This window comes from Labeo rohita, chromosome 25 (assembly GCF_022985175.1).
Source record: "Labeo rohita strain BAU-BD-2019 chromosome 25, IGBB_LRoh.1.0, whole genome shotgun sequence".
NCBI classification, from domain to species: Eukaryota; Metazoa; Chordata; class Actinopteri; order Cypriniformes; family Cyprinidae; genus Labeo; species Labeo rohita.
In genome coordinates, this window is record NC_066893.1 from 19,274,350 (window position 1) to 19,290,094 (window position 15,745).

A 15,745-nucleotide genomic window follows, 5' to 3' on the forward strand; every position below is an offset into this window, starting at 1 on the left:
TTGCTTCAAATCCATTCAGATGTCTAGAGCTATGAGGTTGAAGAACTTGAATGGTAATTTACTCACCTCCATGTCATCCAAGGTTCATGTCTTCAGTCAAATAGAAATTAAGTTTTTGAGGAGAAAATTCCAGGATTCTCCATATAGTGTAGTTGTAGTTGAAGGTCCAAATTGCAGTTTCAATGATGCTTCAAAGGGCTCTACAAGGAATTAGTGATGGGAAGTTCGGATCATTTTACCGACTCTGACCTCTGAGTCTCGTTCAGCAAAATGAACGAATCTTTTTTCGAGTCATTTCGTTCATTTTAGCAAAATATAATTAAAATGTTATATGTTACCCCCCCTAACACATCTACTGCTTATACAAACGTTGATCACACTAAAAACAAGACAAAACTATAATGCTATAAGAAACAGAAAAGATTAATTCATTGTTTACCTGGGTCTTTAGTCTATGATTAGCTCACCTCACCTCTTATCTGACAAGTTTTCGGGTTTGAGTCTTTCGTTCATCACGTGACATCCCAATAAGCTTAACCAATGCAGTCTGAGCCGGAAAAAGAACTGATTAGTTCATCTCTCGAGTCTTCGGGTTTGAGTCGTTCGTTCATCACGTGACAGCCCCATAAGGTGAATGAACGACTCCAAAAACCAGAAGACTCGAAACGGGTGAACTAATTCCAGTACAGAACCTACAGGATGTTGCGCATGCAACTGAACAAATCACTCCCCCGAGATGACTCGTTTGTCCCGAGTCACGTTAAAAATTCACTCAAAATGAACGAATCATTCAAGAACGACCCATCACTACAAGGAATAAGGGTCTTATCTCACGAAACAATCACTCATTTTCCAAACAAAATAAAAATGTATACTTTTTAACCACAAATGCTCATATTGCACTAGCTGGACTTCACGCATTAAGTAATCGCGTTTGCATAATTGTCTGTGTACTGCGAAACACTTCATTGTTTTATCTTTTTTTGTAAAGGGCGTTTGGCTTTCTTTGCATGTTCGCTTTGTAAACACTGGGTCGGTACTTCCACCTACGTCACGCATGACCTTTCACAATGCGTGAAATCTTGCTAGTGCAAGATGAGCATTTGTGGTGAAAAAGTGTATAAATTTTTCTTTCTGTAGATTGTGTAGAGTCTTTTGAAACTGCATTGAAACTGCAATTTGGACCTTTCCAAAGGTCAAGTCCAATATATGAAGAAAAATCCTGAAATGTTTTCCTCAGAAACCTTAATTTCCTTAATTCCTTAATTTAAAGAAAAACATGAACATCTTGGATGACATGGGGGGAAATTTACCAGGAAATTTTTGTTCTGGAAGTGAACTAATCCTAGTGAGCCGAAAAATGGCTCGAAATTCCACCCGCATGTGTCTATTTCCTCAACGCTCTTTAATTTCTGACGAGTGCTCGTTTAATGACATCATCTCTCGTCAGCTGTTCATTGAAACAAACATGCTATTGATTTTAATATGCATTAATTACCACTATGTGATTCCCATCCTCCTCCGATCCCCCCCCCACTTCAGTCACTAATTGTGTCGCCTTTCATCGGTGCCCTTTCAGATTGCGTTGGCATTTTTGTCACCACCCTGCCAGTTCTCATTCCGATCTCAACGAAGCCCCGCAGACTGATTTACATGCATCTGCAGTCTCGTCGTTCCACCTCGGAAAAGATGGCGGGAAGCAATCCGGGAGAAGCTATTCAGATGAATAGGAGTTCAATCATTGCAATCGATTCAATTTCCCAAACACTTGAGCACAAACACATTCACTAAACAAAAACACTGAATATGCCCGTGTTCAGATTAGCATACTAACATACTACTGTTACTATTTCTGCTGTGTAGTATACGCTGTTGCCTACTCAGTGTTCAAATTATAATCTAAATTAAATTACAAATGCCACTTGCCTGTCACGTTACACATAATGAAACATACTACAGTGTGACTTAAATTAACTTTGACCTGTTCCACAATTGCAAAAAAAAAAAAAACAAACAGCCTTTGAACTCTTTACCATCTGCTGACTTCCATGAAGTGCTGCGAATGATGTAATCAAGCTCTTTAAATACTTGTATGTGTATATTTTTCAATAAACTTGTCTAGGATCTATAATCAACATCTATAAATCAGTGGTTTAAGTCAGTAAATCGTTTTTTAATTTGATTGTCATTTGTAATGCTTCATGGAATTGTAGTTCTTTCCCTCATTAACGCCATTAAAGGATTAGTTCACTTCCAGAATAAAAGTTTCCTGATAAATTTACTCACCCTCATGTCATCCAAGAGGTTCATATCTTTCTTTCTTCAGATGAAAAGAAATTAAGATTTTTGAGGAAAACATTCAGGATTTTTCTCCATATAGCGGACTGCAATGGCGATCAATAGGTTGAAGGTCCAAATTGCAGTTTCACTGCAGCTTTAAAGGGCTCTACATGATCCTAGCTGAGGAATGAGGGTCTTATCTAGCAAAACGATCAGTCATTTTCAAAAAATAAAAATAAAAATAATCAAAATTGATATATTCTTGAGGTCGAAAGTTTACATACACCTTGTAGAATCTAGAAGATAATACAAAATGCATGTTATTTTTTATTTAGTACTGACCTGAATAAGATATTTCACATAAAAGACGTTTACATATGGAATTTGAATTTATAAAAATAACCCCATCCAAAAGTTTACATATGCTTGATTCTTTCACAATTAATGTTTTTTTTTTAGTGATAGTTGTTCGTGAGTACCTTGATTGTCCTGAACAGTTAAACTGCTCGCTGTTCTTCAGAAAAATCCTTCAGGTCCCACAAATTATTTGTTTTTTCAGCATTTTTGTGTATTTGATCCCTTTCCAATAAAGACTGTATGATTTTGAGGTCCATCTTTTCACACTGAGGACAACTGAGGGACTCATATACAACTACAGAAGGTTCAAACGCTCAGTGATACTTCAGAAGTAAACACAGTGCATTAAGAGCTGTGGGTGTAAACTTTTGAAAAGAATGAAGATGTGTACATTTTTCTTATTTTTCATATCATTTTTTTTTTTTTTCATTTAATATTGCCCTTCAGAAGCTTCAGAAGTTTCCCAGAAGACTAAAGTTACATTTACCCTGATCTTCAGATTCAAAAAATTTTCAATCCCTGTCTCTTAATGCATTGTGTTTTCTTCTGGATCATTGAACCTTCTGTAATAGTTGCATATAAGTCTCTCAGCTGTCCTCAGTGTGAAAAGATGGATCTCAGCTGTGGATCATTCAGGTAACAACACAGTTGTTAAGAATCATGCGTATGTAAACTTTTAAACGGGGCTGTTTTTATAAATTCAATTTTTATTTCTCTTGTGAATGTAAATGTCATTTATGTAAAATATCTTATTCAGGTCAGTTCTAAAAAAAACGAACGAACATGCATTTTGTAAGATCCCTCTTATTTTGGTAAACTAATTAACATTTTGCATTTTGCAAGTTGAACATTTGCGGTTAAAAAATATATAAATGTTTATTTTTTTTAGACAATTATTAATCATTTCACTAGATAAGACCCTTATTCATGTCTGGGATCGTGTAGAGCCCTTTGAAGCTGCACTGAAACTGCAATTTGGATCTTCAAACTGCTGATCCCCATTGAAGTCCACTATATGGAGAAATGGAACTGGAATGTTTTCCTCAAAAACCTTCATTTCTTTTTGACTAAATAAAGAACATCTCGGATGACATGGGGATGAATAAATTATAAGGACATTTTTATTCTGGAAGTATTCTGGATCCTTTTTGTCCATACTTCAGATATTTTTTGCTTCAAATCAAACCTTGTAATGTTGGGATTCACCTCAGCTTTTTTGATTTGTATGCTAACAGTATGCTATGTCCTATTCCCCTCGATGCCTGACTGAAAAAATAGCCTGTTATTGTGATATATCGTTAAAATGAGCCAATTAACCTAGTCTCAAACAGTTAGCGCTGCGCTAAGCTAATAAACTAAGCTCTCAGCTTCCTAATCAAAAGCTAATTGAAAACACAAAGAAAGATAAATGTCTAATTCAACCCTTTTTATTCTCTGACATGTAATTTAAAGGGAATTAGCATGTTTTCATGAATAATAAGCTGTAGTGTGAGGGAAAGCACTGCAGCTAACGTACGTTAGCATCTTATTTGACTGTTCCAAGCTCTCCAAACATTATTTTGTCTCTCTGCTCTCTATCTTTGTCTATTACCGGTGATCATACCTTCATTACCTTCATCCCTGGCTGACTTTTCTTGGCAAGGATGTCGTGCGCTAACGCTAAAGCGGGCTGAGTTAGCCAGGCGAGCAGCTCAGTATGGCCATAGGGAGCAGTTCCCGCCCACGCATGGGGAGCGCTAGCAGCGGCCCAGTTGTACGCTGAACTCCATCTCATGGAACAAGAGGAGTGTTGTTCGACCGCAGCAGGACTGGCATATTGCTTACACCTCCTAAAGGGCAGAGGCGGGAGGGAAAGAGCGAGCCAGCGAGGGGAGGGATATTTGCCACACATCACTAGAGCCTGTGGGACAGCTTCCTCCTCTGCGAGGAACTGGCTGCGAATGAGAATCACAGAAGCGTAGCTGATTAACATACACAGCCTTATCGTTCCCTACATTAAAGACATTACGGCAGGAAAAAAACACTCCCAGGCCTTTAATTATACTACATCTCAATGCCTCTATAGTTTCCTAATCGTGACGTTCATATTTTTACACTCATTATTCCGAGTCGTTTGCACATTCAAATGAGCGTGGATACCCAAGCCGTGTTGTTTATTTGATAACCAGTGATTTATTCATCATCAAACATCGAAAACAGTCACATTTTCCTAATTCTAAAATTGTCGTCATTGTGCTCTGCGCTTGGAGACACATCCTGTTGCCAAGGATACACTCTTGCCAAACATTGTGGGACGTGAGCCAATAAACATTTTACCATAATCTCATTTAGAGTTGTTTTCGCAGTACTATTTTCTACCTTAATTCATTTCTGATAAAAAATAAAAGCGTAAGACACGTCCTACAAAGCAAAAGGCAGTCTGAGGACGTACAGTACGCCGCAAGCTGCTTTGTATTCCTGCACGCAGTCGATAGCCTGACCCCCGTGTGAGCAAACCACTAATGAGCCTTGTAATTAATACGCAGTCGGCACTTACGAGTTGAAAGCCGCAATAACCACGCGGCCGCCATTGAAACGTCACTCTCGGTTGTCCTGGCACGGCTGTAATTAACACAAGCCAACAGACACGAAGAGGAAATGGATTCGAAACCAATCCAGTCTGGTGCCGGCCCAGGGCAGAGATGATTAATGTCTCGTTGTTTTAATCGATTAATATCTCGCTTAACATGGGGAAGGCCTGGAGGGAGTCTTTATTTATGGCCTTTGATGATTTGGAGCTGTTAAAAAGCTTTAATGGATATATTTGTTTTCCCTTTCCCCAGCTTTCCTGGTTTCTCGGTTTTCCCGGTCCAGGCTTGACAAATCTTGTAAATCATATTGGTAATTTTTCATAGCAAAAAAGGGTGATCTGTTTTTTAAAAGGCAGATTAAAGGCCCTTTCACACCAAAAACAATGACAATACAGATAACTTCAGGGATCAAATTAATTATATATATTTATGATTTATGGAGTAAAAAGGGTTTCCATTCTATACAAACATTCAAAATAGAATAACATTGATAAATGTTGTTATATTTATATTTATATATATATATATATATATATATAATTACAGATTATTAAATAATAATCTTTGGGAATAAACTATGAGTTGGAAAAAAAAATGAATATAGACCTAAAAAGCTTTTTCTTTATGCAAAATTAATGTTTTGTAAAATGAATCTATGTATACATTAATATATACACACATTATTCAATGTTCAGATTTCTGTTTTGGAGGTGTATGCAAATGGATGCTTAATTACTTTAGATAGTGCCTTATTTGCATATATAAATATTTAATGAAACTTGCAGTAGAATAAAAAAATCAAAAATGTTTTAATGTCAACAATTATAGAATCAAATCAAAGTTATCATTTTTAAAAATCATTTTTCACTTGGGTGTCTTGATGTAAATGCTTACGCTCTTTAAAATCCGATTTTGAATTCTGAGGTTGTCAATTTTTTTTTTTTTTTTTTATGATTTATGAAGTAAAAAAAAAAAAGCTTCCTCTCTAATATGGCCTAAAATTAGGTAAAATTAAATTAAATAATAACAAAAATAATTAGCCTTATTCAATGTTCAGATGTCTTTTGTAAGTGTATGCAAATATTTTGTTAGATAATGTGTTTTGTTAGATAATGTGTTATTTGCATATATGAATAATCCATGAAACCTGCAGTACAACAGAAAATGTTTGCAGTTCGTAACAATTATACAATCAAATCAAAGTTATATTAAAATTATTATTTTTAAAATTATTTTAAAACCTTTTTTCACTTGGGTGTCTTCATTTAAATGCTTTATCTAAAATTGGTTGTCATTTAATTTTTATTTTATGTTATTTTATTATTTTACTTTATGTTATTTGCCATATTAGAGAATTTGGATTTTTTTTACTCCATATAATATTTTAAATAATAAAATAAAATAAAATAAAATAATTAAAACTAGCCTTGTCCTAATGATCAGATTTTTCTTTTGGAAGCGTATGCAAATAAATGCATATTTAATTAAATTATATAAATATTTCATTAAACTTCCTCGCAGTTGTGACTTTTTTCAACAGATTCTGACTTTTTTTCTCAGAATTGCAAGTTAATATCTCACAGCTGACTTTTTTTGCTCAGAATTGTGTTTATATCTCGCAATTGTGACTTTTTTCAACCAATTTTGGCTTTTTTTCTCTTAGAATTGCGAGTTAATATATCGCAATTGACTTTTTTCAACCAATTCAGACTTTTTTCTCAGAATTGTGAGTTTTTATCTCAAAATTCTGACTTTTTTTTTCAAGCAATTGCAAGTTTACATCTCGCAAATCTGACTTTATAACATGCAAGTAATAACTGATAGATATAAACTCGCAAAGTCCAATTTTGAAAGGAAAAAAAGACTGTTTTCAGAATTGCGAAGTTTATATCTTAAAAACTTAACTCTCGATTGTGAGATGTAAACTTGCAATTGCGAGAAAAAGGTCTGAGATAAAGTTGTGATATAAAGTCACAATCACCTGTTTTTATTTTTTATTTAGTGGCTTTTTTCCTCCCACAAATACATACAAAAAAATAAGGATTCTTAACTTTTTTTTTTTTTTTGTAACATGTAGTGTGGCTTGAGTTTTGTGAGTTTGTGAAGGCCCTTGATAATCATAATTTGGTGCCCCGACAGGTGGGAGGACACACAATGCTACCCATTCGCTGGATGCCACCAGAAAGCATCATGTACAGGAAGTTCACAACAGAAAGTGACGTATGGAGCTTTGGCGTCATCCTCTGGGAGATCTTCACCTATGGCAAGCAGCCATGGTTTCAGCTGGCAAATAATGAGGTATGTTCATGTCACTGGTTTCCATTAAGAAATATCCATCAATGAATCATCTTTTTTTTGGCTGTTTGCAAGCCCTCTAACTAGCTTTGGTCATACGTTATTAGTATACAGTTATACCACTGTATGACTACCAGCGGTGTAAAGACTCATTGCCTAGATGAGATAACAAAAGCGTGATAGAGACAGAATGTCTGGATGTGGATTGTGATTTCCACAGTCCTGACAATTATGTAGCAATATGAGACACATTCAGTACTAATTTTAGCATAGCTTATAGTGATTGTAAGTAACCAGGATCAAAATAAATGAAGTTTTGAGGCAGGATGACAAAATAAGCTGAATAAGACCATCACTGGCTATTATAGTGAGACATTTGACAGGTATACTGTAGACGGTAACTCAAACTCATCTCGAACATGACTTCTTTCTGTGAAATATACAGGAAGTACACGTTGAAATGTCATGTTGTTGGCATATTCATCGCACATGTTCCCTTGTGTGACACGTTAATGAGTAACATCGCCGCTTAATTTTCGGCTATTGTTCTGCGTGTAACATTTTCACAACTAAGGTTTGGATGAGCTCCAAACAACCGCGCACACATAGAGACGCTGCTCCCAAACTCTTCCATGTGTCTGAACAGCAAAGATTATTATTTACCTTTTCACATAAACCGCATAATTATCACTATTGAACTCCATGTAGTTATGGTTCGACAAGAGCCGTATAACGTTGTGTTCACTCCTGGGGTTTATGCATTCATTTATGCATTCAAAACAGAATGTTGCAACCAAATATTCCCATGTGCAGAAAATGCATCAAAATTATGCTGTGAGTGAGTAGATTGTTATAATAAGAGAAGTTTATGGGTGATTCTCATGAAACCTTCCAATAACACAGCTAGGCCATATTTCACTCCCGTGTAAATAATTACATGGGAGTAATTAATTTAAATTAATTTAAATAATATAAAGGCTTATTTTTTGGAACAATTAAAATTGAAAATGTTAGAATAATTTATAATTAATAATTAATTCATAGTTATAATAATAATTAGTATATACATATATAATTATTATATACATACATATATATATATATATATATATATATATATGTGTGTGTATACATGTATGTATGTATGTATATATGTATGTGTATATATATATTTAATTTTTAAATAATTTACAACACTTACAATCATGTATCTATATATAGAAAAAATTTAAATGAATACAGATTAACATTGTTAAATATTATAAATATTTAATGTAATTATGATTTATCATTTTTTGTTTATCATTTTGATTTAGCATTTATCAGTTATTTTAATTTATCGCAGTAATGCTAATATATATATATATATATATATATATATATATACATACATACACATATGAAGGATTATAATTATAAAGATATATAAATATTTGAATATTTAACAGAGTAATCATTCAAAAATGATCATTTTTAATTTATCATTTATACATTTAATTGCAATAATGCAATTAAAAAAATGAATTGCAATAATGCAGACGAATAATGAATATATACTTAATTAAATAATTAAATTACTTAATTAAAATACAAAATAAAAATAATTATTACATTGTGATAATTTTTTATTTATCATTTTGATTTACCATTTATCAGTATTTTATATATACATTATATATATATATATATATATATATATATATATATATTATAAAGGATTATATTTATAAAGATTACATATAAATATATTATTAAAATACAAAATGATTAATAATAATGTAATGGTAATAAATAATAATTACATTGTGATATTCATAATTTACATATAGTTTACATTTCATTCATATAAAGTGGCAATATGTAATTTATGTATTTATAAAATCGATTATTTATATATTATTTATATGATATAGTGGTGCTAAAAATTATCATTGGGAATAGAGGCAATTTATAGTTAGACAAATACAAACTTTTTGCAAAATATATTTTGGAAAATGAATGTATATATCTATTACAATGATTTATACTAATATACACACTTTGCAAATATTCATAAACACAAAATTGCATAATTTACAGTAATGCTAATCTAAAATGATGCCAATTATATGTTGGACAAATGCAAACAATCATAATAGCCCTAAAAAGTTATTATGCTATTCTATTCTATTCTATTCTATTCTATTCTATTCTATTCTATTCTATTCTAAATCCATAAAAATGGTTTGTGTAGTTCAGGTCTTAAAATAATTTTGAAAAACAAAAAACATAAAAAAAGTGAAATCTGTAAAAATATTTTGTCTTAAAATACTTTTAAAAACAAAAAAATTGTGAAATCTGTAAAAATGTTTACTTTGGCAAGTCTTACAATAATTTTGAAAAAAAAAAAGGTGAAATCAGTAAAAATTGTTATTTTGTTTCAAGTCTTTAAATAATTTTGAAAAACAAAAACAAAACACAAAAACAAGAAATATTGTGAAATCTGTAAAAATGGGTTGTGTAGTTCATGTCTTAAAATATTTTTGAAAAACAAAACAGCAAAAAAATAATTATATTATATTATTATATTCATTATATTATATAAATTTTATAAATTTTCATGAGTTTCACATTTAAAAACAGGAATAAGAACAGGCACCAGTAATATAAAGTAGAAAGTTCTGTTTTTCTCTGCTGACCAAACACAGCTGGATCTGCCGAAAATACTATATTCCCCTCTTTAGATTCCCAAGCTGTGAAAAGTGAAAAAAGCGACAGCGCTTCTCTTGAAGCTTCAAGTCGCAGCTGGTTTGAGCATTACTTCACACAGAGATTATCAATATCAACTCAGCTAACCATAATCTATAGGTGCTGTGCGATTTATGCAAGAAAGATGCGTGTTTCTGTATTATACACTGAAGGGGCTTGAACAGCAATCGCATGCACTGCTTCATATTCTGTTGCCGGAGGGACGGTGGCTACTGTATTGCATCAGAACGTATGGTGTCATTTCTGCCAGTGAAAGAAACTAAATCAAACTTTCAGTCGATAGAACACAGACAGCCACTAGCTGGAGTCAGCGCGGGGAACCCGAGAGACCACGAACAATCATCTGTCTCTTCCAAAAGTCGATACCAAGCCATCCACAGAGGCAAATGTCTCGAGTTTCATGAGATGGTCCCATTTTGCGTATCATAACATACAGGCTGTGGATGGTTTCTCTACAGAAACTGAGAACTGTTCAATGAGAGAATAAGTCTGTTGTGCAGAAGAAACACATCAGTCAGTGCTTCACACTGTCAGCAAGTCCTCTTACAGCATCTGACTGCAGCAGAAAATACTAAAGCACTTATGTTACAGTTCGGAGTAAAGCAGCATCACATCTTCAAAATCCACTGTTACTTGCCATTTCTTTTGTACATGCGAATTTTAACTCGCAATTTCTGAAATATATGAAAATTGTTTCATAGTAAATGCTTTACAAAATACTTTTAATGTAGTGTATTTGTATGTTTGAATATTGTAATTATTTTAAAATATTTAAAATTATTTATAAAATTATTTTTAAATAAATCATTTTAAAATAATTTTGAAAAATACACAAAATACAAAATGTTGTGAAATGGTAAAAAAAAAAAAAAAGGTTAGTTTGTTTTGAATATTATAATAATTTTGAAAAACAAAAAATGACAAATGCTGTGAAATCCATAAAAAATTGTTCATGTCTTAAAATACTTTTGAAAAACAAAACAAACAAACAAACAAACCAAAAATTAGTACAAATGTTTAGTTTGGACAGTCTTAAAATAATTTGGAAAAACAAAAAAATAAATTGTTAAGTCAATTTTAAAAAAATGTTAGTTTGGTTCAAGTCTTAAAATAGTTTTGTAAAACAAACAAACATAAAATAAAATAAATATAAATATAAATATAAATATTGTGAAATCTGTAAAAATGGTAAGTTTGGTTCAAGCTTTTAAATAATTAATAAAAAAAAACAATATTGTGAAACAAAAAAAAAAAAAAAAAGGTTTGTGTAGTTCAGGTCTTAAAATAATTTTGAAAAACAAAACAACAAAAAACTAAGTGAAATCTGTAAAAAATATTTTGTGTAGTTAAAGTCTTAAAATACTTTTGAAAAACAAAACAACAAAAAAAAATTGTGAAATCAGTAAAAATTGTTAGTTTGGTTCAGGTCTTAAAATATTTTTAAAAACAAAACCGCAAAAACAAACAAACTAAAAACTGAACAAATTGTTTGGTTCAAGTCTTGAAACAATTTTGTTTTGTTAAAAAAAAAGAAAATATATATATATATATATATATATATATATATATATATATATAAAGAAAAAATGTGAATTTGTAAAAATATACAATGTTTGGTTCAAGTGTTCAAATAATTTTGAAAAACAACAAAAAAATGTAAGTTTGGCAAGTTTTAAAATAATGTTGAAAATAAAAAAACGTGAAATCAGTAAAAATGGTTAGTTTGGTTCAAGCCTTTAAATTATTTTGAAAAACAAAATATTGTGAATTGGTAAAAAAAATAAATAAATAAAATAATAATAATAATAACAAAAGTTAGTTTGGTTCAAGTCCTAAAATTATTTTGAAAAACAAAAGTGAAATCAGTAAAACGGTTAGTTTGGTTTGAGTCTTGATGTAATTTTGAAAAGAAAAAAAAAATTTTTTTTGATATTCTGGAGCCTTGGTGTTGCCGACTTTACATTTGAATTGTTGTACTTTTTTTTTTTTTTAGTCGAGCACCCTTTAGAGATTGCATGCTTTTGTTTACTTTTCATAAATTGTTGTGTCTTACCATACTGTTTTAATGTATTCTCTTAATTACGAGCACACTGGTTTGTCATATTGCCATTTACTGCACGTCGTTAATTCTTCTCGTCATTTCCCTATGGTGGCTAATGAACAGGAAGTCTCACCCACAGGCTTATTTCCACGTTAAACAACAAGGTGGATAGGCCAGGCTTAAAATGCAATGCTCAATTTTATAAAATATGTAACGGCAGACCTTGGCCTGGAAAAGGTTGAAGACCCCTGCACTAGAATATTTATCAAGTAATTCCATTTTCCTTCCTCCCCGTCTTTACAGGTAATCGAATGCATCACACAAGGACGCGTGCTGGAGAGGCCACGGCTTTGTCCCAAGGAGGTGTACGACATTATGCTGGGATGCTGGCAGAGGGAACCGCAGCAGAGGTTGAACATCAAAGACATCCAGAAAATTCTATATGCCTTGGGCAAAGCCACACCTGTCTACCTGGATATCCTGGGCTAGTGTTTGTTGGGAATACGTGTGGATGTCTGTCCGCGTCTATCCATCGGAGGAACGAACAACCTGGGATTTACCCAAAAACAACACGTACCTTATTGCGCCACTGTCAGACACCTACAACTTGGGATGGACTTAAGTGCCTGCTACTCCTTTCGATACACTGGATAACAGTCTTTAAAAAGCACTTTTACATTTTGTTTACCTGCATATAAAGATGTACAGTTCTACTGCAAGAGGAGTCTCCTTTCTCGATTTAATTTTTTTTTGTCCTTTTCATTTTGGTAAGAACAGCCTACTTTTAAACTCCTAAAAAAGGAATATTCCCCCTAAAATATGGAAAAATATTTCAACAAAAAGTTTTGATTTTCTTCTTTTTCCGTTTCCTGACTGCTTGACAACTCTCCCGGTGGTTACTTGTTTTTCATTTTATAAATATATATATTTTTTATTTATTTTTTTTTTTTCTCCGAGTGTGGATGTATGCCATGTTTCTTGCTAAGGGTATGCCTTTCGGATATGACTGCTCACCGTTGCCATTTCAGATGATTGGCAAGGACTTTTTTCAAAAAAAGCCTTACTGCGCTCTGATTGGCCGGATCTTCTTTTTGACTCTACGGGAAGTATCCAACAGGGCTTTTAAATATTCTGAGGAGCTTTTTAGTGAACGGATTAACTTGAAGGAACCACCAATCAATACAAAGGAGTTTATTTAAAAAAGAAAAAAAAAAGAATGTATATAATGTAAATTTCTGTGTCACAAGCGACAGTATGTTAACTTATTTCATTTTCTGATTAGATGATTTTAGTTCTTTGGCGTGCTGTTACGGTGAGTGAATTCTATAAATATTTTGATAATATTTTAATGTTTTTTATTTTTCCACGTCCATAGAATGTATGTTGATATTTCTAAACGAGCTTTTTTTTTTTCCTTCCATCCCCCCCCTCGTTCGGTTTGGATGCGACCAAGAGCTAGCGAACGGTTAGCGTTTTCATGGTGGAAGGGTAAATCATGAGACGTAGCCTTGCTCCTTGTATTCCAGAGACCATTTCCTTCTGAAATGAATGTAACAGAAAAGCTAGATTTATTTACCAACCAAGACCTCGCCCAGAAAATACTCATATTCCATTCATTAACCCTCATTGCATTTATGAATTGTGATTATGCTTTTTTGCAAACATGTTATGTCGCCTTTTCGCATAGTTTGAGTAATAAAAGCGAGATCGTTAAGATAGAAGCACTAGCATGTGCAAAAATATTTATGTGCTAAATTACATAAAAATACTGTCCTTTCCTAGTTTGGCGACTCTTTCCTAAACACTTTTCTCTAGTAAATATTGTAGCTGCTAATAAAGTCATCAAAATATAATAGAAGAGAGTCAATAACAATCTTTTAGATTCTGTCAGGTAATAAATATTCTTTTCTTCCCAATGCTTTACAACTGAAGACTGTAAACACAATAATGTGATAACGTAATTGCGTATTCAAGATGGAGCTTTCCTAAGACTATAAAGGGCTTCTTTGAAACATTCTTCATTTATTCTGAAGTGACATTTGGATGTTAGTGTTCTCTCGTTCACTGCTGCGCAGTTTTGCTGGCTCATGCTTTTCATTCAAGGTGAGCTGTGGCTCAGTGTTTGTCTGATAAATCTGTAATCATTGCACAAGTAAACTTTAGTTCAGCTTTGATTCTTGAGAATACAATCAGTCACATTTAAAAATTGCTTAACCCTGTGAACTGGGTGTATCCGAGTGTTCACTTTGACTCTACCACAACTTTATCCCAACCAAAAAGTGAAAACCGTCAAAAACTTTCCTGCTTTTCCCAGCTCTCTATCAGAACCAATGACTTAAATTGCTGTTCGAGGCAACCTGCCTGTCACAGTTCGACAGAACACATTTGCGCTTAACCATAATCTCACCTTTCACATCAGGAAAAGTTCCCGGTGCGGAGGAAGTGACTTGAACATTTGTTGATCTTGTTGTGTTGTTTCTTTCTGCTTCCCACAGTGGCCCAGATAATTCTCTCCACATCTATGACAAGGGGGAAATTGCAAAAGTCTTTCAATAACACCACCAGCGATGTGCTTACGTGTGATAAGATGCTTCTCATTTTGATATTCCCGTCGGTTGTGGGTCCCTGCTCCAGATATTCACCGACTTTACCAAAGCCCAAGCTTTCGTGGAGAAAAGTAGATTTACACTGGTATGGTGTATGCTTACCCGAATGCTTGCTCGAAAGGTTTGAGGTTTATTAAGTAAACTGGTGCACCTGCATCCCGGACGAGCCCCCAATTTAGAACTTCATTTTAAGTGCTGTCCTGTTACTGAATGTGATTTCTGCAAATCTCTCACTGATGTGGCATACCAGATCTTACATGTCAGTTGTAGTACACAGTGAGCATTCATGCTGAATTAGGTTCTAATTGGAAGGAAAGAGACAAAATGTCACTTTTGGCAATGAAGGCAATTCCCAGCTTTCCTGTAGAGAGATAAGACTTTGTGAATGTGTGTGGGAATGATTTCAAAATATGAAAATTATATGTTAACATGAACAGGCTATTATTTCTTTGGTCTTTGTTCAACCTCTTTTCAGTGTGGGCAATTTTCTAAAAAAATTGCCCACTCAGATTGCTCTAATAAAGTACTGGTTTATTCAAAAAGCAAACACTATTATTAGCACTAGTTGCAGTTTTTAGCAATGTTATATTCATTAGAATATATTAAGTATATATCCGGTGATAGGCAACGTTGGTCTTGAAGTGCCAATGATTTGAAGAGTTTATCTCCAACCCTTCACAAACACATCTGAACAGGATTACTGGAGCTACAGGCAGGTGAGGGTTGTTTTCAGGATTGGAGCTAAACTCTGCAGGACATAGGCACTCCGGGATCATTAGAACATTGTCTGGGCATTTGTTTTATGATTGGCCAACGTCAACAATGGATATGTTTGTAACAAACAAAAC

At 33.2% G+C, this 15,745-nt stretch overlaps 1 protein-coding gene across 1 annotated transcript in view; it reads left to right on the forward strand.

Moving 5' to 3' along the window:
- Positions 1 to 13,714, forward strand: part of ntrk3a (neurotrophic tyrosine kinase, receptor, type 3a) — a 285,676-nt gene extending 271,962 nt beyond the window's left edge. The window contains exons 16-17 of the mRNA XM_051099016.1: positions 7,347 to 7,505; positions 12,595 to 13,714. Coding sequence (XP_050954973.1) covers positions 7,347 to 7,505; positions 12,595 to 12,780 — 345 coding nt within the window. The 3' untranslated portion in view covers positions 12,781 to 13,714. The remainder of the gene's footprint in view (positions 1 to 7,346; positions 7,506 to 12,594) is intronic.
- Positions 13,715 to 15,745: the final 2,031 nt, after the last annotated feature.